General features: G+C 47.5%; 1 protein-coding gene across 3 annotated transcripts in view; it reads right to left on the minus strand.

Moving 5' to 3' along the window:
• CAPZB (capping actin protein of muscle Z-line subunit beta) overlaps positions 1-24,613 on the minus strand; it is a 67,454-nt gene that overhangs the window by 39,169 nt on the left and 3,672 nt on the right. For 2 of the 3 annotated variants that reach the window (XM_041463490.1, XM_041463488.1), the window contains exons 1-2: positions 18,940-19,088; positions 3,741-3,830 (exon numbers count right to left, since the gene is read on the minus strand). In XM_041463490.1, coding sequence (XP_041319424.1) covers positions 3,741-3,830; positions 18,940-18,942 — 93 coding nt within the window. In that variant the 5' untranslated portion in view covers positions 18,943-19,088. Of the gene's footprint in view, positions 1-3,740; positions 3,831-18,939; positions 19,089-24,613 lie in introns of those variants that run through there. The other variant, XM_041463491.1, reaches the window with a different exon arrangement.

A 24,613-nucleotide genomic window follows, 5' to 3' on the forward strand; every position in this document is an offset into this window, starting at 1 on the left:
GAACAATAACTCCAGTTTCCTTCCACCTTTGCCACCTCAGCCCTCAAAGACACTTACTGAAGCTGTCTGAAGAAAATACCCCAAAGGACTCTGGAGGCTGCAACCCCAGCCACCACTCACCCACCTTGTCCTGTGCTGCCAAGATGTCCCAGGAAGGGACGCTCCACAGCAGCACTGCCCAGGAGCTGATCCTTCTTTGGGACTTCTCCTGGAAAGAGCACAGCTAAAAGCACACAGGGCTGACTTTCTGTACAGCTGACCTTCAGAGAAAGGAAGCAGGAGAGCAATTGCCATGGATTGTTCTGACCTTTCAGGGTGAGCTGCTTGGCCACTCGGAAGTGAGCTCTACCAGGATCCCTCCCTCCTGACACTCAGAGTGACCCCATGAGCCACACAAAACCTCACTCAGCTGATCCCAGGACACATTTCCAAGCAGAGAACACCCTCAGAGTCCCCTTTCCAGCAGGTGATGAGAACAGATGTGATCCACAACAGGGTTCCCTGGGAAGCACCGTGAATCAGCAGCTCCTGGACAATGTGGGGCAACAAGGAGGTGACACAGCATTTTTGTCACACACTTAACATCTGAACTAATGCTCCAAGTGCTGTCACTACACACAGAATAATTTAGGTTGGAAAAGACCTTGAAGTTCATCAAGTCCAAGCTCCAACCTGGAGCAGCCTCACAACAAACCCATTTAAGAGCAGTGCAGTCACCTTTCTCTCTCCTCTTCTGGGAGCTTCCTTTCAGCTTGGACTTGGCTCACAGGTAGATGCTCCAAGACTCAGTTTCCAGATGTGCTCCATGGAAAATTATTCCAGTTTAAATTAGTTGTCCTTAAAAAGGCATGTGCCTACAGCAAACTTTGTAGAGATTCAAAAGTCCTCTTGCACATTCTGACAGCCTCTGAGTGGTGTATTTACAAATAATGACTAATTGAACCCCTAGCAAAGCATTCCATGCCAAGGCCCATTTCCAGCACCATGCACAGCTTCTTTCAGGCAGACTTCTGGAGGGCTGTGATTGACAAGGTCTCTAATGAACTCTAATTGAAGCCTCAGCAGTCTGAAAACCCAACAACAGATGTGGTGAAAGGGCAAACCACAAACTGTTTTGCTAATGAATGAAAAGTGTTTGGGCTGATGAGGGCCAGTGACCCAAAAATTCTCTTCTTCCACCCACCCTTTTACTTCTGTTCAAGTTTGGGCCATTTCCCTTGTCAGCACAACACTTGGGGGCAGTCATGGACAGTCCTGGACACACTCCATGTATTCAGCTGGGTACCAGGATGCTCTTGCATGAGTCACAAGCAGCAGAACATGGACAGAGTAAGAGGAACCTCAGGGAGGGAACTTAGTGCGGTTATCCTTCCCAGCAGGAATACCAGCCCAGGAGTGATTTTAAACTGCCAGAGAGCAGGGTTAGATGGGATATTAGGAAGAAATTCCTTCCTGTGAGGGTCTGGCACAGGTTGCCCAGAGAAGCTGTGGCTGCCTGTGGATCCCTGGAAGTGTCCAAGGCCAGGCTGGACAGGGCTGGGAGCGAGGTGATCTCATGGAAGGTGTCCTTGCCCATGGCAGGGGGTGGGACTGGATGAGCTCTAAGGTCCCTCCCAACACAAACCATTCTGGGACTCTGGGAAGGAGAGGCCTGTTCCTTACTGGGTCAGTTTGGAAAACTCTTTACATACAATGACATTACTGAGCCAACTTCTCTCCTTTCAACAGATCTTAAGCAAGCAGCCACCATCAATCTAGAGATTAAATCCTATAAAAAGACCATGGCACACTGAGCTGCAAACAGACTTCAAGTAATACCCTAAACTTCACCCCAAATATTGACATGCGCCTCTGCTTTCCACCTCCTCCACTGTGGCAGTGAACTGAGCAAGGAAACCCAGCACAAGGAAGCCAAGAGGTCAGGGTGCCATGTTTTACAATTCTTCCCCTCAGTTTAATGAACCTGCTCATGCTCATTGTGCATTTGGAGTCTGCCCTTTATTCTCAAGAAGGTTACTGCCTGCTAACGGGACAAGCAGCAGAATCAAAACGACAGATGTAAAGGCTGGGATGAAATTTGCCAAAAAAAGGTCAAAAATCTATTTGCTCCAGTCTGGCTCATGATGCTTCTGGAGCTATTACAGGTGGCACTGCTCTTGTCTAACCAGTGCAGACTGCAGGAGGTCAGGCTGAGAGTGGCTGAGGAACAGGTCTACAGGTGTCTCAACAATAAAGGAATAGTGCTGGATTTAATAAACTATTTCATCTCTGCCCCAGAGGAGGGGTTGCAATGCCTCTTGTGGGTGACACAGACCCTCCTCCTAACAGACCCCAAACTGGTCTGGTTCATGTTACACTATGAAAAGGAGCCCAGGGAGTGTGTTGCTGATGGAAAGCATGTAGAGCACTAATGAGCACCATCCCAAAGTAATTCCAGCATTTAGAGGTACCCAGCAATTTTCTGAGTCATTAAAAAACCTCAGACCAATTACACAGTCAAGCTTACCATGGCTGACCAAACAGCTCCTTGTTTTGAGTGGTCCTGGGGGCTGCTCAGACCCCAATACCCGCTCAGTCCTCCCAATTTCATCACAAAACCAACCATGTCACACCAGATCACATCAGTGATTTAGTTACTTGTGTCCTACCTCTAGCCACAGCCACAAAAACGATGCTTTAGGTTGCCAAGGGTTTTGGGGGCACAGATGTAGCCAATTACTAAACGGTTTCAAGAGAGAGAAGTAATCCTTTCCTGCAGGGAATAATTTCTTTCCTGACCCCCAGAGCTCTCTTACCTGTACCTTGGCTTATTTAAGTAAAAGAAATGTTTAGAGTTTCATAAATTTAAGTCAGCCACAACTTTTTGACCATAGCTTACCAATACCAGTTTTAGAAGCACTTCCAACCAAACCTCTATCTGGTGAGCAGCTGCTCTTCTGCACAAATTTAGAAGCTCAGGTCAGAAATAAGCCATGTATTTAGAGTGGACAATAGAATCCAGTTTTTCCATAAGCACACCCTGTACAGATTAAATCCATATTTCAGTAATACTTTCACTTACTCCGGAGGCAACTGTGCCACACACTGTTTGAAGGGACAGTTGATACTGACCAGGTTATTACAGCCCAAAGATCCATCACAGGACGTGCAACTTGTAAGAAATCCTTCTTACATCAGTTTTCTTCCCTAGCAGTGTGTAAAGGACAACAGAAGTTCCAGGGACAAGCAGAAAAAAAGATATCAGACACAAAATGGTCAGCCAGGTTTGGTTTTTGACAGTAGACTGCAGAACATCTGAGAGAGCACTAATTATAAATAGATTTGGGTGTTCTCCAGATGCCCAGACATTCTCAGCAGTGTCTTTGCAGCGTGTGGGGCAGCACAACCACTGCACCTCCCAGAGCTCCACACAGCAGGCTGTTTATCAGGAGATAATACCCAGGTGCAAGGGCCTGCATCCATCTGTACACACTGTCCCAAATTCAAACAGCAGCCTCCAAGCTGGCACCTGGGTGAGTTCATTAGGAGAGCTGCTAATGACTGTTCACAACACTAAGTGTTCCTGCACACACAGCCCAGAACAATCCCTGGATTCCTGACATTGCTTGGCCAATGGTTGTTTGTTCAACCTTGCCCAAAGTCAAGGGGACAGACAAATCATCAGACCTTCCAGATGCCCCAGAAGTTCTTACACACCAGGCCTTTGTCAGCCACTTCGTGGGACAGCATCCAGTACTCACCAAGTCAATGAGGTCACTGAGATTCTTCTCTATCTGCTGCGGAGGCAGGCGCCTCATCAAATCCAAGGCACAATCCAGCTGCTGGTCACTCTGCAGGAACAAGAAGAGCCCTTGGTCACAAGGTGGACAGGAAACACAACACAGCTCCCAGCTCTCAGCGTGCTTTGCATTAATACAAGTAAAACTCATTACATTTGATTGTGGATTATTGACTTGGCAACTTAACACCGTGCACCGTTGATAGAAAGGAGTGCAGTCCTTACCTCACCGAACTCATTCCAATGTTTCTGTAAGTGTTTAATGTGCTGGTTTTCCACACTACCTCAATAACAACCTGGGTCAGGGAACTGAAAGTTCCTTCTCCCAAAGCAGGTTTAACACTTCCTTGCTTGCACTGATCAGCTTGAGATAACCAGCATCCAAGAGAAACTCTGTACCACTACAGAGCTCCCTCTGCCCTGCATCAGAAACCAGAATGAAACACACAAAGCACGATCCATGATTTCCTTCTGCCTACAAAACACACACCAAGAGCTGCCTGTACCTAAGAAATCAGGGATGTCAGTTATTTAGAGCTAACACAGCACCTCTCTCCAAAGGGCTCACTGCAGCTGGTCTCACACCAATTCTGACACGAAGAAACACACTTTAACTCCACTTCAGAGTCAGAAAACATGCCCCAGACTCTTGACGAGCTGAACTATGGTCCTGACATAACCTTTAGCTGTCCTTTCCACCAACAGACACAAACAAACACTTTCCTCCTGACCTAACAGCATCCAAAATCTGCACAAGTTCCTTTGATCCCAGGTCAGGTGAAGCACAACCAGTCTGTTCTCACTGCTCCTCCCCTCCTTTGTCTCTTTGCCATTTCCAGCCACCCAAATCCCACGAGCTGAGGTTTAATTTCACCCTCCCGTGTTCTGTCAAGCTCCCAAAGTCTTATTTAAAAACAGCTTCAATACTAACACAGTTCCATTATCACATTATCCACCACAGCAGCCCCCAGGACAGGGAGAAACAGGAAGCCAAGTTTCCTGCAATTAAGCCAAACCTGTGGAATGAGGGAAGGAGGGAGTTTTGTGAACATCCATTAGGAAGCTGTTCATTAGATGGCTGTGGGAAGGGAACTCCTCACTTTTAGCTACTGAACTCTCAGACCCCAAGGACAGAGACTCTGGAGGTGGCCTGTGCCTGCCCAGCTCCTGCAGCCATGCCCAGGAGGAGATTTCTCTTCCCAGGTACTGTCTGTACCTCCTGCAGCCTCCTGCATCCAGGAAGGAAACCTGGCACATTGTCACAGGGTCGTGTTCCTCACTTGTGGATCATGGGAACACTCAGGGAAGTGCTCTGTCCTCCTCTGCCAGCTGGAATTGTTTAAAAGACAAAAAAGCCTAGGGAAGGATGTTAAAAACCACCACTAAAGCTGCAACCCCAGAGTAAGTATTTTAGAGAGGCAAACTGAAAATAAAATACACAGCACGGAGGAGAATGTACACTTGCAGTGTTTATGGATTAGCCAAGAGAACCTGGAGTGACCATTTTTACCCAAAATATTCAGTAACAGCTGTAAAAGACACGAGCAGGATTGTTTAAGGTAGAGATCCTCCAAGGGGCTCAGACACAGCTGACATACACGGCTGTGTGCAATGGAAAAACAAAAATATGCAGGCCCATACAGTGCCTGGTACAGTGTATTTCCCTGGCACCAGGAGGGAAAAGCAAGGCTGAGCAGCAGGACTCCTCAGTTTCCCACAGAGCATTTAGGTAATTAAACAGCTTGCCAGCAGATCTCCTAAAGCACCAAAATAAAGGCAGGTTCTGCTGCAGTTGTGTCCCTAAATCCATGGTTATACAGCCACTTTAATCCAGCATAAATCCAGCTGGAATGGTCAAAAAGGCAACACAAGCTGACAAATCACAGAGCAAAGTGGTACCTTGGGGTATCAGAGACATCTGGTCCATCCTATTTCAGAACTGAATAGGGAAGTGAACCAGGATTGTCTGCTCCTGATTCCTTCAATGCAGGTGAAGATTTAAAAGCCAGGTGTGTGGTCAAACCCAGCCTCTGGGTCCAAAGGCAGCCTCTGGCTCAGCCTCTGCCCAGCTGGAGGAGATGGAGCAGCTGTAGGCAGTGAGGGACAGAGGGACAGGGAGCACAAAGGGACAGGGACAAAGAAAGAGTTGGAAGCACCAGCAGCACACAGCTCCCTAGTTTTACAGAGGGTGAATATCCCAGGGATGTGCTGCCACTGCAGATTTGAGAGTGGCACCAGATCAGTGGGGATGAAACCCCCCAGAGCCTTCCCACAACTGTGTGAGAGGAAGGTGCTCTGGGGGAACTCAGGACATGTCAAACCCCACCTACTTCTCTCAACTTCACCTGTCCTGGATCCCCATTTGCTTAATTCTTCTGTAGAATCACATGCTGAAGACCAGATTTCTTAACAGGCCTCCAGACAAAACATTTCCATGGAATTTTTGCCTTTACCCAAGAAGAGGCTCCTGCTCTCTGAGCAGGTGATCAGACAGGCTGTCTCCCAGGCTGGGCTGCTCTCAAAGCCAAGCTCTTTGAGTTGCAGCACTTAATGAGCTTAGTGTTTACCTGATAGGAGGCCCTTTTCCACCATTCCTGTTTCATCCAGCCCAGAACCTCCTGTGGAGGAGCAGGGAGTTCAGACAGAAATTCTAAATGAAGTTTTATTACAGCTGAAGTCACTGAAGGATTTAGAGATCATAGGAATCTCAAAAGACTAAAAATATTAGCTTAGATGAAAGCTCTTTAATAAGTTTCCTTTAAAGATGTTTGCCTATCTAGAATCTCTACTTAAGCACCTGTTACAGCATTCCCATGGCACTGCCCCAGGGTAAAAGGTTATGAGGATGTCTGTACTAGTTATGAGGATGTCTGTACTAGTTATTTTACAGCTTCCTTTGTCTGCACCTCCTCTTCTTTTTGGTCTCTTTGCTGCATTTAGCTTACTTACAAAAGAGAAGCCCTCTCACAACAGACACAGGCCTCTGGTCATCTGGGCACTCTGTGTTAAAGTTCAAATCAGAAAAAACAGTGAAAAAATTTTTAAAAATTGTATAAATGTGCAGTAAAGGGGCACAGCTGTGCACCTTAATTTTAAAGGCTGAGTATGGGCAGATGTCATTCAATGCAGAAAACACAAATAAAACATCCCAGGTAGTTACTATAGGTATGGAAATCACAAAAAATGAAACAGGCAACAAGCTGGACTTCCTCTTGACTCCCACTTGCCATGTCTAAAGCTCAGAGCTCCTTGGGGCATGGGGCACAGGGTGCTGGAATCCTCAGCAAACAGGAGCTGACCCAGCACCACCCAAAGCTGGGAGCAGAGAGCTGCTCCTGCACAGCCCTGGCACAGCCCTGGCACCTGACCAACGAGCTCTGCTGCACCAGGAGGCACATCCAGAGCCTCTCCAGCTCCAGGAACACTTCCTCTCGGGTTCCCTGTGTCCAAGATGACCCCCAGAGTCCCTTTTTCCCAGCCCAATGGTCAAAGAAAGAGTTGGAATTCTTCAGCTCTGGTTCACAAGGTTGTTTATTGTCTATTATCGAAAATATTTTTTCTCAGACCCGCAGAGGTCTGATCTGCAGGTCTGTCAAGGGCACACTGCCCACCCCTGGGCTGGTGTCTACATTTTATACTATGAGTCACATGTACCTTATTTATCATTATTTTCCAATACCTATCACCTGTGTTAGACTGTCTACTTCTATTCTAAACCAATCCAAATGTGCCACCATCACCAAGAAGATGGAGGCTAGGAAGAAGAAGGAAGAAGAATAGGACAATGCCCAAGACCCTCCATCTTGCCTCCTAGACCCCTACAGCAAAAATCCTCACAATTCCACTTTTCACACGGTGATTAATTCATTATTACTCTACTTAAACTTCTGTGACTTGTGATTCTTCATACAAGGCTGGTAATTTGCTCCATGGGCTAAGATCAAAATCCCAAGTGTCTCTGGCTTCCTGCCAGAGGCACGTGTCACCCAGGGCACCCAGAGGGGTGTCCTGGCTTCCCACAACTTCCCTGAAGTGTTCACCTGTCTGCTCTTTTCAACAGACACCAGCACTTGGCTGAGTTACTACAGGTATTCTGCATTTCTAGAATATTTTTACACGTGCTTTTGACTGCATATGCTTGCAGAAATCCACAGGCTTTACTCCCAAGTTTGATAACGCACAGTTCTCCACTGCCAGGTACCTGAGACTTAACCTACACTCCATCTTCCAGGAGGGCTTACACAAACCTGCAGCTCTCCCCACCCCAAGGCCATTCCACCTGAAAGGAGGTAAAAGACTCATTTAAAACTCCTGGTCTCACAGTCAGCAGGAATTTGCTCCCTTTATCACAAAGCCCCGTGGACTGAATCTCCCTTCACACCTCTGCTGGGACACTCCTGCTCATCTGAACCTGTTACTGCTGAGCACAAACAGAGCTGGGCAGTGTTTTCAAACAGAAACCCAGGCTGGTTTCACTTCTGTGCTCTATTTCTGTACTAGCCCCACTTGCAAGTCCCTGAGCCAAGAGCTGAGACAGCTCAGTGCTACAGCAGTGGGAGCTCCTCCCAGTTCAGCCTTTCCTTGGAAATAATTCATAATAGTAATTAATAATAATAATAATAATAATAATAATAATAATTCGGGCCACCAAATCTTTTCCACCAGCAAACCCAGTACAACATTTCTGCTCCAGGCATGATTGTGCTCCCAACCCCCTTTTCCATCTGTGACATCAGCTGAGAACAACCATGGGACCCAGAAATTACTGCAGCTGAAAAGCCACACCTCTGATGTGACAGATAAACAGCTTGCAGACACTTCACACCCAAGTTCCAGTCAAGACCAGCATCTGAAAGGTTACCCAAATTTAAAGTACAAGCAGCATCTCAATGTCCAGACAGCAAAAATATAAGGTAAAAACCTCAAGAGACACTGCAACCAGAACATCTGCCCAATGCCATGCAATTCAAAGCAATCACACATCAGATCACTCTGGTCACTGATCAGTTTGCAGGCAAAATATCTCTGTAAATTAATCCAGGGCCAGAAGTACACAACCAGAAAATGACTCTTTTTCCTTCCTTTCAAGCTGCAGACATACCCAAGACTGTAAATCACATATTTCCTGTCAGTTCTCCCAACAGGAATGTCTGACTAACGTTTCAGCTTTGTGGTACTACAACACTAAGTTTTTTTTAATTGAAACAGATACCCAGCTTCCCCTCCTGCTTGTCATTTTAATCCCTGCCAACTTCCAGAGCTCCAAGGGCAGAAGACTCCCATTTCCAATTACACAATAGGATAGTATTACGGCTAGAAGCTGCAGCAAGGGTTGAATTATTGTAACCCTTGGGTAATAAAAAGTACAGTAGTATGTTAAGTTGCAAGGTTCCCTTCTCAGCTGTCAGCATTCACTTTTTAGGATGTTAGATGGGAACTGTCTGACCTGGGAAAGCCCAGAGAAGTTCTGCACTCATGACATTTCCATCAGCTGCACATATTCCTCGCAATCTGTTTTTCCACATGATTTTTCCCTTGACTATTAACCCTCCTCTGGCAGATCCTATCTAAAACCATTTGTAATGGACTCATAAATCACAGCTCTGTGACAGCAAGGTGTGCTGGGGAGAAACAGCAATAGCACAGTTAGGAAACAATCAAAGGTAATAAAACCTGAACACAGACTCTGCTGTGGACAGTCATAAAAGGTCAAAGATTATTAAAAAGCAAGACAGTGATGCATACCTCATTCTCCTTCTCTTCAGCCACTTTTACCTTTGTCTGGTTTTGGCTGGGATGGATGCAGTGGCCTTTATTATCTCAAACACTTCTGACCACATGGTATGCTCAGCAACGAGCTCAGCCCAATTTGCTGCGGTCAAGACCAAACAGCCCAAGTGCTGACACCACTCCTTCCACGAATACCAAGTGAGAAGGATTAGAGATTAAAATAAAAGCAAGAAGTGATGGATCAGAAGGCTTTAGCAGATGCTGCTGTGCTCTGGCTCCCCCAGGTCCCCTGTAATCTGTATTTATTTACAGAGCAATTGTACAAGTCACGTCACAGCTTTTGAGTCAGCGACTCCTCCTTGGAGACGTTCTCCTGCATATTATTCATTTCATTCTGCAGTGCTCCATCTTTTAAGTACAACTGAGCACACAGCAGTACTAGCCCCAACTAATGACTGAACACACTCTCACAACTTGTTTTTCTGAGTTCAGGTGTTGGTGTTGTACACACTGCAAACACAGCAAAAACACTGAGCAGCTTTTGTCCTCCACTGCTCCAGGAATGGAACACAGGTGAAATTCAGAGGGACAAGAGGGACCTTTTTAAAGAGGTTCTCTAGGAACAAGCAGCTCATACATCTGCCCTGAAACTTCATGAAGAGGAACTAAAATAATCCATGGGCAGGAGAGAAGCAAGGCAGCTTCACTTTCCTTGGCACCAGAGTGCTGCTGACACGGGATACTTCTCACCATTTCGGGCTGCCAACACAGCCAGGGCAAGTCCTGCACAGATTCAAGGAGTACCAATGGGCTTCTGGGGGCAGCTACCAAAGGGATCTTCTCCTCCAGACAAGCTCAAGGATCAGTGTTTTGCCAAATCCTTGGTTATCACTTCAGCCTCCAGCAGCTCTTTCAAGCATCCTTGCAATCAGCTGCACCTGATTTCCCTTCCTCATTCCCACCTCCAAACCAAGCCAGTTTTCTGCCCACAGGACAAGCCCCAACACCCCAGCCCAACTCTAAAACAATTATCAAGTGAGTTATAATACACTGAAGGCACTCCCATCTGTGAGCTTCTAAATAATCCAGAGCTGCCTGCAGCCTGATATCATGGACCAACCAGTTGTTCAAAATGTTTTACACCCAGTGAGAAGGAACTACAACCCCCGATAGCCTGGAGCAGGGCACTTGTCTGTAATTCCCTAACTGTTTACAAGTGAGGATCAGGCATCTCCAGGAGCACATTCTGCAGGTGGTTTCCATCCCTGTAGGTGTTCTCTGACCAGATGCAGTTCCTGTTAGCACATCTACAGAGGCGTACAGCACACAGGGAAAAATTAACATTTCCTTGGCACCTCCTTCCCAGCAAGGATGTATTTCCAGGTGGCACATGCTTGGGTCTACTCTCAAAACTAATGCATCCCTTTAGTTTATATAAATCCAGAGCAAGTCTCCATCATGTGCCCAAGGAAAAGAACCATCACACACCACCAGAAGAGCAGGATGGAGCAGCACCAAGGCTTTCTGGGAACAGCTACTCATCCCGACCTTTTGCCAGGATCACTAATGATTTCTGCACTAGCATTTGTCTTCTGGGTAACAGAAACAATGTTTTATTTATTAAACTTGTCATTGAACATGACAATGCAATTTACTGGCTTTCATCTGGTGCCAAGAATTCCTGTGAAGCATAAAGTTTGCAAAAAGTCACTTCCCAATAAATCGTGGCAGTGAGTGACTATGCAATCTGCTAGCCCCACATGAAAGAGGAAAGTGGGGCTACAGATAAAAGTTGCACAGATTGCAAAAAAAACATGCTTAACTTCTAATAAATGGATTAAAGACATTGAAGTTGCCTGTAGAACTGACCAACTTTGCCAACAGGTTTTATGATTAATGTTACTGCACAGTGGGGGATTTTCCCCATTTTAAGTCTCGATTTCACAAAAATAACATTTTCTTTCTTAGCTGTAACGACAGATAGAAAATCTTAGCTAAACAAAATGCAAATAACCCATTACAGCACAGCACTGAGAGAGAAGAACTCAGCCTGATTTAGCAAACTCTTTCTGAGGCAGCTGCAACACCTGGTTTCACTACCACAAGATGAACACAAGCGTGTTTGTGCCCCAAAAGGTTTTGAAATCACCCAGTGCAGTAGGTCTGAGTCGGTTCACAAGTCTGGTGACCTGTTTTTCACACTGTCTTCCTGCCTTCCAGTCAAATCTTCTGAGGAAGAGCCCAGTCCATCCCTAGAGAAGGGCTGCCTAATTTTTACAGGGGTCACTTCTTTCTTTTTTTTTAATTGAAACCATAATTACTACAAATACAGCAGCTCTTGAGATTCAACACTGCCATTTGCCATCCTGACCATCTGCAAACATGTCATTTGTGATGCTTTCTTTTAATCCTGCTAATGCCCAATGACCTTTTCAAATGCTCTTTTCTTCTATGCATTTCTGTTTGCTCCATGTTCCAATCAGGCTGGTCACAAAAGTTTTAGAACTCCTCAATTAAAATGGAGAAGTTTTTTCATGAAGAAAGAGCAAAGTTGGCAAAGTTGGTCTTGGCCTGACAGATCCAGGTTCTCCTTCCAGTCAACTACAACTTAACTTCAGTTCTGTGAGAAATCACATCAAAAACATTTGAGAAAATACACACTGCAGAGCAGCAGGGAGCATGCACTGTATCTGAAGGTGACAGCAAGCATCCTGTGCTTACTGACAGCAGAACTAACACAGTGTCAACATCCCAAAGTCAGGATTTGCTCTACCCCAGCTCTATGTGGAGCCAACAGCTGCCTGGCTTGAGATGCAAACTCAGCACTTTCCAGCTCCTGGAGGCTGCAGCCAGGGTTGTAAATTCAGGAGATAACTCTGGCAAGTAACTGGATGCCTGGCAAGGCAGGCAGGAGGCAGAGAGGATCTCTCATTAGCCCTCTTCCCTGAAAGTTCTCCCATTCCTCAAAGGTCAGAAAAGTAGGTTAATATGCCTTCTGCTTGGGTCTCACATGACATACCACAGTGACTGCCCTGCAGAGCTCCCAACAGTCCAGTTCTGCCCCAGGAATTCAAGTTTTAAACCAGGAAGCTCCTGGTTTTGCACACCTATAGGCCATAGGAATATCACACCTAACAACATATTCACACCTGCCAGAATTGCTTCCTTTGCTGCAAGTCCCAGACCTGCCCATCCTTGCAGGTTTTTCATGCCTTCCTCATCACCTCTGAACCCACCTGACCTACCCTCCACCACACCTGCAGACAGGCAGCCAGCTCCACACAGGCTCTGGGACCATTCGAAGCAGGGGTGACACTTTCTGTGGCAGCAGGGCTCACCTGGCAGACACGTCCCAGCTTCAATCCCCACCATGTTTTTCCTTCACTCCCCCATGAAGTTAGCAGTTATTCCATCTGGCCACTCTGCACCTTACCAAGCTCTGGATTAGCCCTGCCTGGACTCATGGCTACGTGAAGCTGGTTTTGGGCACCCAGTGGAGCACCATCAATGCTGAGCCAAGATCACACCCAAACCTCTCTCGATGACACCTGGATCTGCAGGGTGGCAGCACCTGGTGGATAAATACAGCTGTAGTCAGCACAATGCAGCTGATATTTTACCTCATTCCTCCATTTCATGGCTCTCTCCTCCCTCGAATTAACACACCAAAAGCCCCATCTCTTGTTTCCTGAGCCTGTCTCAGGTTGCAAGCCCAGGCTGGCAGCCAGGCCCCCACTGCCTGGGCTGGCAGAAGCTTTTTAAATCCTGGTATTTACCAAGGCAAAAATGTCCAGGGAAGGCAGGTAACACGACATCATTTTCAAACTCAGCAGTCTGTCTAACAGAAAAGAGAGAAAGTATCACCTAAAGAAACACAAACAAAATTCCCTGAGAGAATAAGGAGTATTTTATTTATGGTGGCTTCAGGCAACCACTAAGCTTCTGCCTTGAGTGCAGTCTCGAACATTTTTCCTTCCGCATAAAATCCTCTTACTTAAGTGCTGTTTTCAGCCTTGTTTCAGCTGATGCTGCTAAAATTGTGAGATCCTGAGTTCTGCTTTCACCCAGGCTCGTAGCACACCCACTTTGCAACAAGGACGTGATTGAAATTCCAAGGCAGTGCACCAGGAAAGGACTCGGCTCCACTTTGTGTGGAGGACGTCCCCTTCAGACTCAGGGAAGGACAAGCTCTGCAGCAGGGCTGCAACACCTGGACTCCAGTCCCCAGGGGCTAAACCAGAGCCAGGGCTCCCAAAGCAACCCTGCACTGAAATAATGCAGGGCCACTGCTGAAATATGAACTAGTGAGGTTCCATCTGCATAGAGCAGGAATAAAGTAGGCAACTTCTGAGCAGGGCAGCCAGATAAGTCAAGGGCCTGCAAATCCATTCCCTAATTCTCCAGCCCAGCTTGGAAGGTGTGGCACAAAGCAGGAGCTCAAAGCAAGCTGCATATTTCCTCGTAAAGCCTACAAGAAGGAGGGAGGGCAAAACAGCAGCACCAGATAATACAAGGAAATGAATCTACTGCTTGGTGCCAAGGCTCAGACCACCACTCCAGGAAACACAGCACCAGGTATTACCTAATGCAACTGAAGTCATTCTAAATAGAAGATCATTTTGGGCACAAAACAACAGAATAGAGCCTGCTTTCAATTCCTCACTCAAAACTTCACTGCATTAAAAACACAGGATTCCACTGCATCTGGCATTCCAGAGGAGAATTACAATGATTTAGCTGAGAAACAAAGCCCCTTCCTCAAATGATAAACCCCCTCAGATCAATTACCAGAGCTTTACAACTTCCTCAATACCACATTCCCCCTCGTGCCACACAAGGAAGTCTCAAAAGCAGATGTCTCATCTACCACACAGGCAAGAGCCCCATCTCCCCAGGACAGCCTGTGTGCAACATCTGTTCCCATCCTGCTTTAGGACATAGGACTAAGAAGTGAATTTTGGCCACTGGATCAGGTCCAGGACCCCTGAATTATTCAGCTCAAGTCGCAAGAGTTCCACACCCTCCCAGTGTTTCAGTCACACCTTAACCAGGTTTCCACTACAGTACTTGGTCAATTCTCACAGGAACACCTCAGTCACAGACCATTAAATATTTAAGAAGGCATCACACCAAAGATGAAGAAAAAGATCAGTTTATACTCCAGTTTGAAGTGGCCACACCCCCACTGCACTGACCAGAGCTCCTGATCTTCAAGTCAGAGAAGCTTTTTAATTAGCACAACCTATCGGCAAACATGATTTGGGCTAAAGCCCAACCAGAGAGAGCAGGAAGCCTGGGAAAAGCTTGTGTTGGTCAGACATATTAATTACTCCTTCAGGGATGAAGCCTCTGTGCTGCAAAGAAATTCAAATTTGAAATCCCATGTTTTTAAGTGAGATTTTTTTTGCCCTTATTCCTGGAAATGGCAAAGGCTTTGGAAGAACTGAAGCATACACAAGCTTTGGACCTTTCTCCTTGCATTAAGGAGAGACACAAATATTTATTTGGTTGAGGCTTTTTAAATTCTTCAGGACTTCCAGCATGAATCAGTGGGAAAGCAGGAAATTTTATATTGCACTTTAAAAATCAGTTTATGAATCACTTTATAAAGTGATTGACTAAAACATATTGATAAAAATGGAAGATCAGCATCTCTTTCCAGTATCTTCTACTTGAGTAATCATCTCCTTCACCTGGAAAGAAAAGTTATTAAAGCACATTGGATCAAAGTAGGGTAAAACAAGAGGGCTGAGCATGGACAGGGCTCTGAGCTGCCTGCTCTAGTGAAGGTGTCCCTTCTCACAGAGGGGGCTGGACTACATGGCATTTAAAGGTCCTTCCAACCCAAACCACCCTGGGATTCCACAGCCCTAAACTAGGTACAGGCACCTTTCAGAACCTCACATTTCTCCAGTAAAACTGCTCCCTTCAGCAGGCACTGAAAATAGTTTTACTTTACCTTGAGGTGGGTCTATCACAGTGTGAACCAGCTCACAGGGGACAAATTGCAGCAAACACTTCTCTACAAGTTTACTTTGCAGGGTAAGGAGCTCCTTGAATTTGACCAAACATCCCCACAAAGGGCAGGCACAAATACAAACAAGGGCACTGGCACTGCCCATCCAGTCTACAGAAGTATCCCAAGTCTAAATTTGAATTTTAAGGCTTCAGGGTGACTGGGGCCTTCCAGTGCCTGAAGGAGCTGACAGGAAGGATGGCACCAGACCATGGACAAGGGCTGGAGGGACAGGACACAGGGAATGGCTTCCCACTGCCAGAGGACAGGGATGGGTGGGATCTTAGGAAAGAACTGTTCCCTGTGAGGGTGGGGAGGCCCCGGCACAGGGTGCCCAGAGAAGCTGTGGCTGCCCCTGGACTCCTGGAAGCCCAAGGTCCAAGCCAGGTTGGATGGGGCATGGAGCAGCCTGGGACAGCGGAAGGTGTCCCTGCCACGGCAGGGATGGAATGGGATGGGCTTCAAGGGCCCTTCCAGATCAAACCATTCCACATTCCCTGATGCACCAATGGCAAACTGGACCAGCAGAGAGCACTGGGGAGTGCTGGATGATGATGAGCACCCAAGCTCCCCAGCCATCCTTCACCCAGAGAGGTCAAGGGATGGATGGAAAGCAAAGCTGACAGCTGTGGAAGCAGAAACTGAGAAGGGCAGCATTGTCGTTTTTCCAAAGAAAGTAATTTCTCAACTCAACTCTACTAATAAGGACTAAAAATAGTCCCCCAAAAGAGCTGAGCTGCACTTTCATTCTGTTTCACTCCCAGATGTGAACTAGTCCCCTATCAGCATATATATTTACCATATGAGGAAATCCTGTTTGAACAACTTCAGCTGCTGAACGCTTTCCCCTCCCTAATAAACCACAGATTAAGCATCACTGCAATGGCAGCATTCCCTCTCCCAGTGATATCCTCTGACTTGATTATTTTGGGAATTTGCCGTTTAAGATAACATTTAGCTAAGCTCACACACTTGGCTTGCCTAATACAACACAGACTCTACAAAACAGCTGAAGCTGGTGTTTCTCAAAAGGCACGAGGTGCAAAGGACTTGCTGTGGGTACTGAAAATGTCCCCACACCCCCACAGCCCATGGTGGAGGTCCAAAAGGGACAGGACCAGGTCACAGATGGGCTCTGATTCCAGACAAACAACTCCTATCCAGAAAATCTTAGTGACCCTGAGCAGCACATGAGGTGTGTGTTGGTGTCACACACCCTGGGCTGTGGCTTCACTGCTCCTTATCTGCCTCACAAATCCTAGATGGATGATGCACAGCCAGCACTGCACTAGACAGTCTGAATTTATGGATGATTAAATCATAAATTTTGCTAAAATTGCCCTCCTTTTCCTCAACAGTTGGATAGCAGAAGAAATCCTTGCTAACATGATCAGGCCAGTTTACATAACCTGGAAATGAAGGGTTTTATTTTTACAAAGAGTAACTGGATTCTGTCCATCCATAACCAACAATTCCAGAAATCTCAGCAGATCCACTCTCCCAAGTCCTGCTTTGCCCTGAACAGTGCATTCCATTTATTTTTAGCACAGGAGACACCATCCATCCAGGCACTTTTCAAGCTTCATGTGTTGCCCTGCCCTGTTTCCCTGAGCCCCTGACTGAAATGTGGGCACAGCTCCGAGCTCTCCAAGGAGACAAAGGTTCCCAGCTCTGCTCTACACAGACATTGGTAACCCTGTGGTACCAGGAAGGTGTTTCACCCAATATCCTGCACCATTCCAACTGCTCTCTGCAATGGAAGGGCCATTCCATCCTTTCCATGCTCCACTTCTGGTCTCAAACCACTAAAAGCAAAGCCCCTGGAAGAACCCTAAACTCTGGGTTTGCACACGAGTTGAAACTGGAGGCTGCAAGTTCGTCCCTGGAATCCACTCAACACTGGAAACCACCACAAAAGTGTTGGAAGTGCTAATCAAATTTCTCCTATGTCCAGTGGTCTCCGCGACTAAACATGAAAAAACCAGAAGGCAGCAAAACCTGCTAACACTCAGGAAATTTCCAAAGGATTTGTGCTGTACCTCCTCCAAACAACTGGCACAGTTACATTCAAATCCTGACTGGATTCTCCTAACAGCACGTTTTTACATCCCCTTCAAAGAAGTTGGTACCACTGTTATTTTCCATGAAGCCTCCTTGTTTTCTTTGAACTCTCGTCCTGTGATAATTTTTGTAGTGGCCTAAGTTAAGGCAGTTTGCTGGAATCCCAATTTGAGATTCCACAGTCAGGTCTTGCACACAGAGATGTCAGTGTGTTAAAATTAGGCACACAGCTGGAATAAGATGCTCCGTGCTGCCAGGACTCAGGTACAGCACCTGCTCTTGTTTGAACCAACACGGAATAGAACTTTGGTCATAACTGTTCTTCACCTTTCACCTGACTTTAAAGATCTTTATCCTGCATGATACAGGTGGCTCCAGCTCCAGAGAAAGAACGTAAGGCATTGCCTCTGAAATTCCTATGGATGAAGGCAAGAAGTAAAGGATTACACTTGGGTGGTTAAACAGCCTTTACACCACTGCAGAGCCAGGCTCTGGGTTGCTCTTTTGTGAACTAAACACATCTGGACATTGTTGAATTGTCACTCTGGAAAACCTGAATCACAAATCCCCAAGAGCATAAAGTGATGTGATTCCCTGCATGCCTGAGGAGGCTCGGGAAAAGCCCCTGGACAGGGAGCAGAGCAGGGCCCGGGCCAGCTCCTGGGGGCTGCTCCCTTTGCACAGCACCAAAGCGAAATCGAAAGGGTTTGTGCCCTGGGCTAATCCTTTCTGGGAAACACAGCGAGACGGATCAATCCACACGGCTGAGGAAACTGCAGCTTCTCCGTGGGAGAGGAAAGTTCCCAGCGCTGTGGAGGAGCACACCCAGGGCTGCGCCCCAGCTCGGGCGGCGCTTGGCCTCCCCGCGGACCCGGGAGCTCCAGCACCCGCCGGGCCGGGGCAGCTCCCCGGCCGGGGGACACAGCCTGGCTTCGGGCACGGGAGCCACACGGATGGGCCCGCCGCTCGCAGCAACCGGGCGGCGCCGTTCTCCGCCAAAGCGGAACCATTCCCTGTGTAACTCCACATCATTCCCTCTGGAAGCACCGCCCGGGACCGGAGATCTGGCAGTGACCGGGCACCGGGGCCCCGGGCGAGCCCCGGGCCCTGCCGAGCGCCGGGCAGAGCCTCCGCTAGCCCCAGCCCTCCCTGCCAGCGCCCTCAGGCCGGGCCACCCCTCCCTGCGTCCCGGCAGCACCGCCTGGGCCGTCCTTCCCTCCGTCCCCGCCGCCCGCGGGAGGCCGGGCGAGGCCCCCCGGTGCGAGGGGGCGGTGTGGACGTGGGGGCCAGCGCGGGGGCGCTGTGCGGAAGGGCGGGGGCCGCGGCTGGGGGCGCGGGGCCGGCCCGCTCTCACCATGTCGGCTGGGCGGGTGCGCGGGGCGGTAGAACGGCGGCGCCTCCCGGTCCGTCCCTGTCGCTTCGACGCCGCGGCCCGTCCGCTTCCGCCGCCGCCCGGCAGTGAACATCCGGGTCAGCGCCGCCGGCCCCGCCCCCGCGCCGCTCCCCGCCAATCAGCGCGCGGCTCGCCGGCCATCGCCAAGTATGGATGCGCGGCGGCGGGGCGGGAGGGCGGGGCGGAGCGAACCACGCCACCTGCGCGGGGGGGACGGGGCGCACGGCGGCACCAACTGCAGCGCGGGGGTGAGCGCGGCGACCAATCAGAGCCCGGGGGCGGGCCCGGGGAGGGGCCTGCGGGGGGCGCGCCCGCAGCTCGGCTCCGGCCCTCAGTCGGTGTCGGAGCCTGTGCGCGGGAGCGTTGCTGCTTAAGCATCTTTAAACGCACTTGTTTAAGTTTAAATGAAGAGCAGCACGAGGCAGGAGGGTAGCACGGCAAGCGCCGCCCAGAAGAGGTAACGAGTAGCAAACTCGTAACCCTAAAGCTGCGTTTTACACAGGTAAACTGCACTTTACACATGCCTGTAACGTCTGCCAGGTCTAAAGTGAATAAGCAGCCTCCAGCTGCTTAAGGCCAGGGATAATTATTAATTATTTTTAAAAGGAAATGATAATTATTTTAAAAGGAATTATTAATTCTTTCTAAAAGGAAGGTTCGGTGTTGGCTGGCAGGTACCTGCTGGAAGCCGGGCAGATGCTGACACAGCTGGAGGCATTCAGGGCTCAGGCGGTTGTGCCAGGGATAGCAGGATCACAGATTTGTCAGGGTTCGCAGGGACCTCAGGAGACATCTCATCCAACCCCCCACCAAGGCAGACTCTCCTGGAGGTGACCTGGAGCAGGATCTCCCAAATCAGGGTATATGTACTAATAAAACATTCTGTTTTGCTCAGACTGTCCCAAAATAAAGCATTTTTTTCCTATTACTGGAGTAATTCCCATTACAGTGATTTGGTGTAAGACATCCCAATTCCAGATTCCTGACCTGTCCTCAATAAGGGAATCTCAGAGCTACACCTGACAATGATCCCAGGAAAACGTGAGGATTCATTAAGCACTGACAGCTTCCTCTGCTTTTGGAGCAGGTCAGGCCGTGTTTCACCCCAGTTTTATTGCCAGGACCCCAAAAAACCTCCACTGGGACTCTCTGTGCTGCAGACTTGGCCCTGGGGAGCCAAAAGTCCTTCCCTGGGTTTGCTGTAGGCACTGGAAATGCCAACATGGGGTGAAAAAAGGGCTTTTCCTTGGATGTCACAGACAGGACAGTCACACAGCGCTTGTCCCTTGGGTGTCACAGACACAGGTGTCACACAGCACTTGTCCCTTGGGTGTCACAGACACAGGTGTCACACAGGGCTTTCCCTCGGGTGTCACAGCAAGCCCCAGTTTCCAGGGAAGTGCACAGCTTGGCCATGGATCAGGTTACAGCAGCCAGAGACAGGACTGCAGCACATGAATTTGCAGCACAATGGAGCCCATGCAGACAGAACAGCTCTCAGTGGTGCCAGAAACAAAATTAACCCGGAAGGGTGGAGAGAAAACAGTAGAACGATGTCAGGAGAAACAGGAGCTGTATTACTTCACAGAAACACAAAACTCCATCCAGAGCCAGTACCAAACAACCCCAAAGGTGGGAAATTATCCTTCCACATCTGGAAGAGCAGCCACATGACCTCAGAAGGCTCAAGAGAGTCCAAATTCAGTTCTTTGCCACTGTTCCTCAGCCTAACCTCCTTCAATCTGCTTTGTAAGATGGAGCAATCCCAAATGGCTCCTATTTTGCAGTTCCCAGACCCTCCTCCAGTCCTTGCATTCCCTCCGAGCTGCCTCCCAGCAGTAATTAAGTAAAGCAAACCTGTTCATTACGCAGACCAAATTATTAATTCTTTTTCCAGGGATCCACACATCTAATGCTCCTCAGGGCTGGGAGGCTGGAACTGATAAATTTGAAAATGCCTGTTCTAAAATTCCCTCTTTCTGTCACAAAATTCATGCAAAGCACTCAATGATAACTCTACTTGTAGCAGCTTTTAGTTTTGAACAGAAACAGCTCCTAGCTGCTTGCTGGAGCAGCACAGCAATAGCAGAATTAGGCAGCCCAGTATATTCCAAACAATTTGAGCTCTAAATGAATGTCGAGGCCAAGAGGATGTTTTTCTTAGCGGAAGAAATACAAGCATCCTGGATTTTGTTCTCCTGCTAATAGGTATAAAGAAGAATAAACAGCTGCTTTTTGTTTTCCCAAAAATATTTGCATTAAGAAGATCTGCAGATTCATTTTGAAATTGATGTCATATCTTTTTTCAAATGAAGACCAGCTGTTTGCTTTGCCTGTTTATAGCAGGCCATGTTTCAGGGATTTTGTGTTGTTTGTTTATTAAGATGTAGGACCAGACAGCTGCACTTTGGTGTGGGGAGTGGATCCCAGAAGGTCCATGACTGTCACCACCATCCCACCTTCTGCTGGGATTTGTGGAGAGGCTGACACCAAATGCAGCAAATTCAGGGTTGTTCCCAAGTGCTGTGAGGTAGGCTACCTGTGCCTCAGGCATTTTCCAAACCTGCTGGCATGGATCACCCACCTACAGGAAAGAGCACTCCAAAGGGCATTACCCCTCTCTAAAAGGAGGGTCTGTAAACAAAGGAAGCAAACAATGATGTCAGTTGACATCTTAATGGCCCAACAACATCAGATTCATGTGCAATTAATAACAAAGCTTTTGATCCTGCAATCAGCAGCTCTAAAATCCATGTGCTTTCCCTGTACATTTGATTACATTTGAGGAAGCAAAAGGATAAACACTTATTAGCATTACAAAGTATTTTTCACATTCAGCCAGAACTTCCTGAAGCGTTTGTGGTCCAGCACGATGTGGTTTTTATTTTATCCTCCTGCATGTGTGGTGAAATGCTATTTATTTTGTTTATTCCAGAATTTATCCAGGACCAGAACATGCTGAGGAACAAGGTCTGAGAGAAAACCTTCATGCTTCACTGAATAGTCATTTTTTGTAATAAAGAAACATCTTGACTTTTTTTTTTCCTTTTTTTTTTTTTTTTGTCAGATTGCCCTTTTTCTTTCATGGCACTTGAAAGATATGTAAACTTTTATTAGCAGTTCTCATAAATTGAATTTATTGCTGCAAGACTCTTCCAGCAATGGTAAAGTTTAGCTTGCTGGGTTTTATTAGTCAGAGTCAGTAAAACAGCAGCATCACTTGGTTTGAGGCTGAAAACCAAGTGTTTCTTGGAAACTAATATAGGAAAAAGGTACCTACAACACTACCCAATGTCTTGGAATTCTATGTTCAAGCCACAGATAGTTCTCACTATGGAGATCTTTGTACACAGTGTCAAAATAGCACACAAACAATAAAAAAGTCCCCCATCCCGAATCCAAAGCAGCTTTGCTGAGCGTGTTCTTGGAATTTAAAAGTTTTTAGAGTTACCCCATTTCCTGCACGAACTGATGAGTAACTCCAAATACCAGGTTTAATGAAAAACAACATATCACCCATTTAGTGTGAGGTTTGAGGCATTCCCCTCCCTGCACTAAGAATGTTGAACCAGACTTTTTTCCACTCCACCAGCACCCAAGCAGATCTGCTCCTTTGGTAAATGGAAAGGATAAACCCAGCAGCAGCCCAAGGTGTCCATACACTGCAGGACTGCTGGGAGCCCTCGTGTTCCAGCACATCCCACTTAGCTGCATATCCTGGGACACTGTCCAGTGCTCTTCTTGCAGCTGCTCCTTTAACTTTGTACTTTCAGCTCAGAAAACTTGAGAGTCTTTAGCCTGAGCAAAGAGAGTATTGAGGGCATTCTTGTCAAGCTTGGTCATTAACTAGCAATAATGTCTGTGGCTTTTCATTAAAAAAGAATCAAGGAGAAGCTGATTAAATACAGCAGAAAGAAAGAAAACTTTCCATTCCCTTACTTTTTCCTTGACACGTTGCACTTCATTTGAAGCCTGCTAATATACCAGCCAAAAGAATTGTAAGGGCCTGCCTGGATTCTTTCTTAATACAATGGTCACGGTTCAGTAGTTAGAATCTGTATGGAATTAGCCAGAGACATGGACGAATGGAAAAACATACTAAAAGGCTAAAAACCAGCACTTGTTCATGGGCTTATTCATTAGAAAAACTCATCAATACAGCACAAGTTTTCTCTTTTTACTATTCTAAAAAATTATCACAAAATAGTACACAGAAAATAAAGACACAAAATGTCAGAGCACTGCTTTTGCCTGGAATTTCAGAGTTGGCAAAAACTTGGGTCAGTGTTTCCATGCAAGTGCTTTCCTGCCGAGCTTTTTGGGGCAAACTTCATGTTCACAGCAAAAGCAGCCTAGAGCAGAATTAGCACAAGGAGCTGTGACACATCTTGTCCCACTTCTCCAAGTTCTGCTTCAACCAGCCATACCTGACAGCTGGAACCAGCAGCACCACACACTGAATCCAAGCAGAGTGGCGCGGAAATCCAGCAGCAGCAGCACAGAATGTGCTCATGAACGTGGATGTGATCCCCACGGGAAGCCTGAGGGAGGTTGCACTGCAGCACAAGCTGTCCCTCCTAATGCAAGTGAGGATTGCGCACCCCACAGCATCCAACTGCCGTCCACAGAAAATCAATAAGGACAGCACAGGAGACTTAATGGAGTTGCTGGCACCTTTCCCATTTCAGGGCAAAGTCCTGCTGAGGAGGGGTTTCTTTCTCCTCAGACTTTTTTTTTGTTGGTGTTGTTGCTCAGATAGCTAAAAGGTTTTCAAAGAGAGAAAGAAGCATCAGTGTCTGTTGGTGAATGTGGCTTATGTTTGGAGGAAAAACCCAACACACCAGACTGGAGATTGAGATCTGGAGGTTCCCACCCAGGTCTGAGCTCTCTGTAACATGAAAGAATTGTTCTGGAAGCACAGGAAACAGGGAGTGGGGGCCCACACTGAGGCTGTGTCAACCATTACAAGCAGATAACTCCTACACTGCTGCCTTCCTGTGCAGATCTTGGCAGAAAAATAAATAAAAAATATATGTGTGGGAGGTGATTCATGTTATTTAAATCTATGGGAGAAGCTGCATGTGTATTCTTTGGAAAGGAGGAGAGCAAGAGTGTATTAGTAACCAGTGGGGATATGACACAAGGGATGCTTCAGGAGTCTTTGAAAAAATAGGATAAGAGGTGATATTCTCATGCTGGGGAAGGTTCAAGGTTTAAAGGAAACTTGCTGGGAACTTTTGAAACAAAAACTCATCCTGCTCTATGGACAAGCCAGAGGTAAGAGTTGAAAGGAAGCTGTTCTGTTGAAAAGGGTTTGAATTCCCGTGGTGCAGTTCCAGAGGAGCTCCTCACCTCCAAGTACAGCTATGGAACCATTCTGGCTGGAAAAGCCCTCCCCGACCACTGGAGACCAATCCCCACCTTGTCCCCAGCCCAGAGCACTGACTGCAATGTCCAGTCCTTCCTTGGACACCTGAAGGGATGGACACCCCAAACCTCCCTGGGCAGTTCCAAGACCTGAGCACCCTTTCCAAGCAGAAATTCGTGCTGATGTCCACTCTGAGCCTGCCCTGGCCCAGCCTGAGGCCGTTCCTTCTCCTCCTGTCCCTGTTCCCTGGAGCAGAGCCCGACCCCC

The sequence above is a fragment of the Pyrgilauda ruficollis genome, unplaced genomic scaffold (genome assembly GCF_017590135.1).
Source record: "Pyrgilauda ruficollis isolate IOZ18807 unplaced genomic scaffold, ASM1759013v1 scaffold165, whole genome shotgun sequence".
Taxonomy (NCBI): domain Eukaryota; kingdom Metazoa; phylum Chordata; class Aves; order Passeriformes; family Passeridae; genus Pyrgilauda; species Pyrgilauda ruficollis.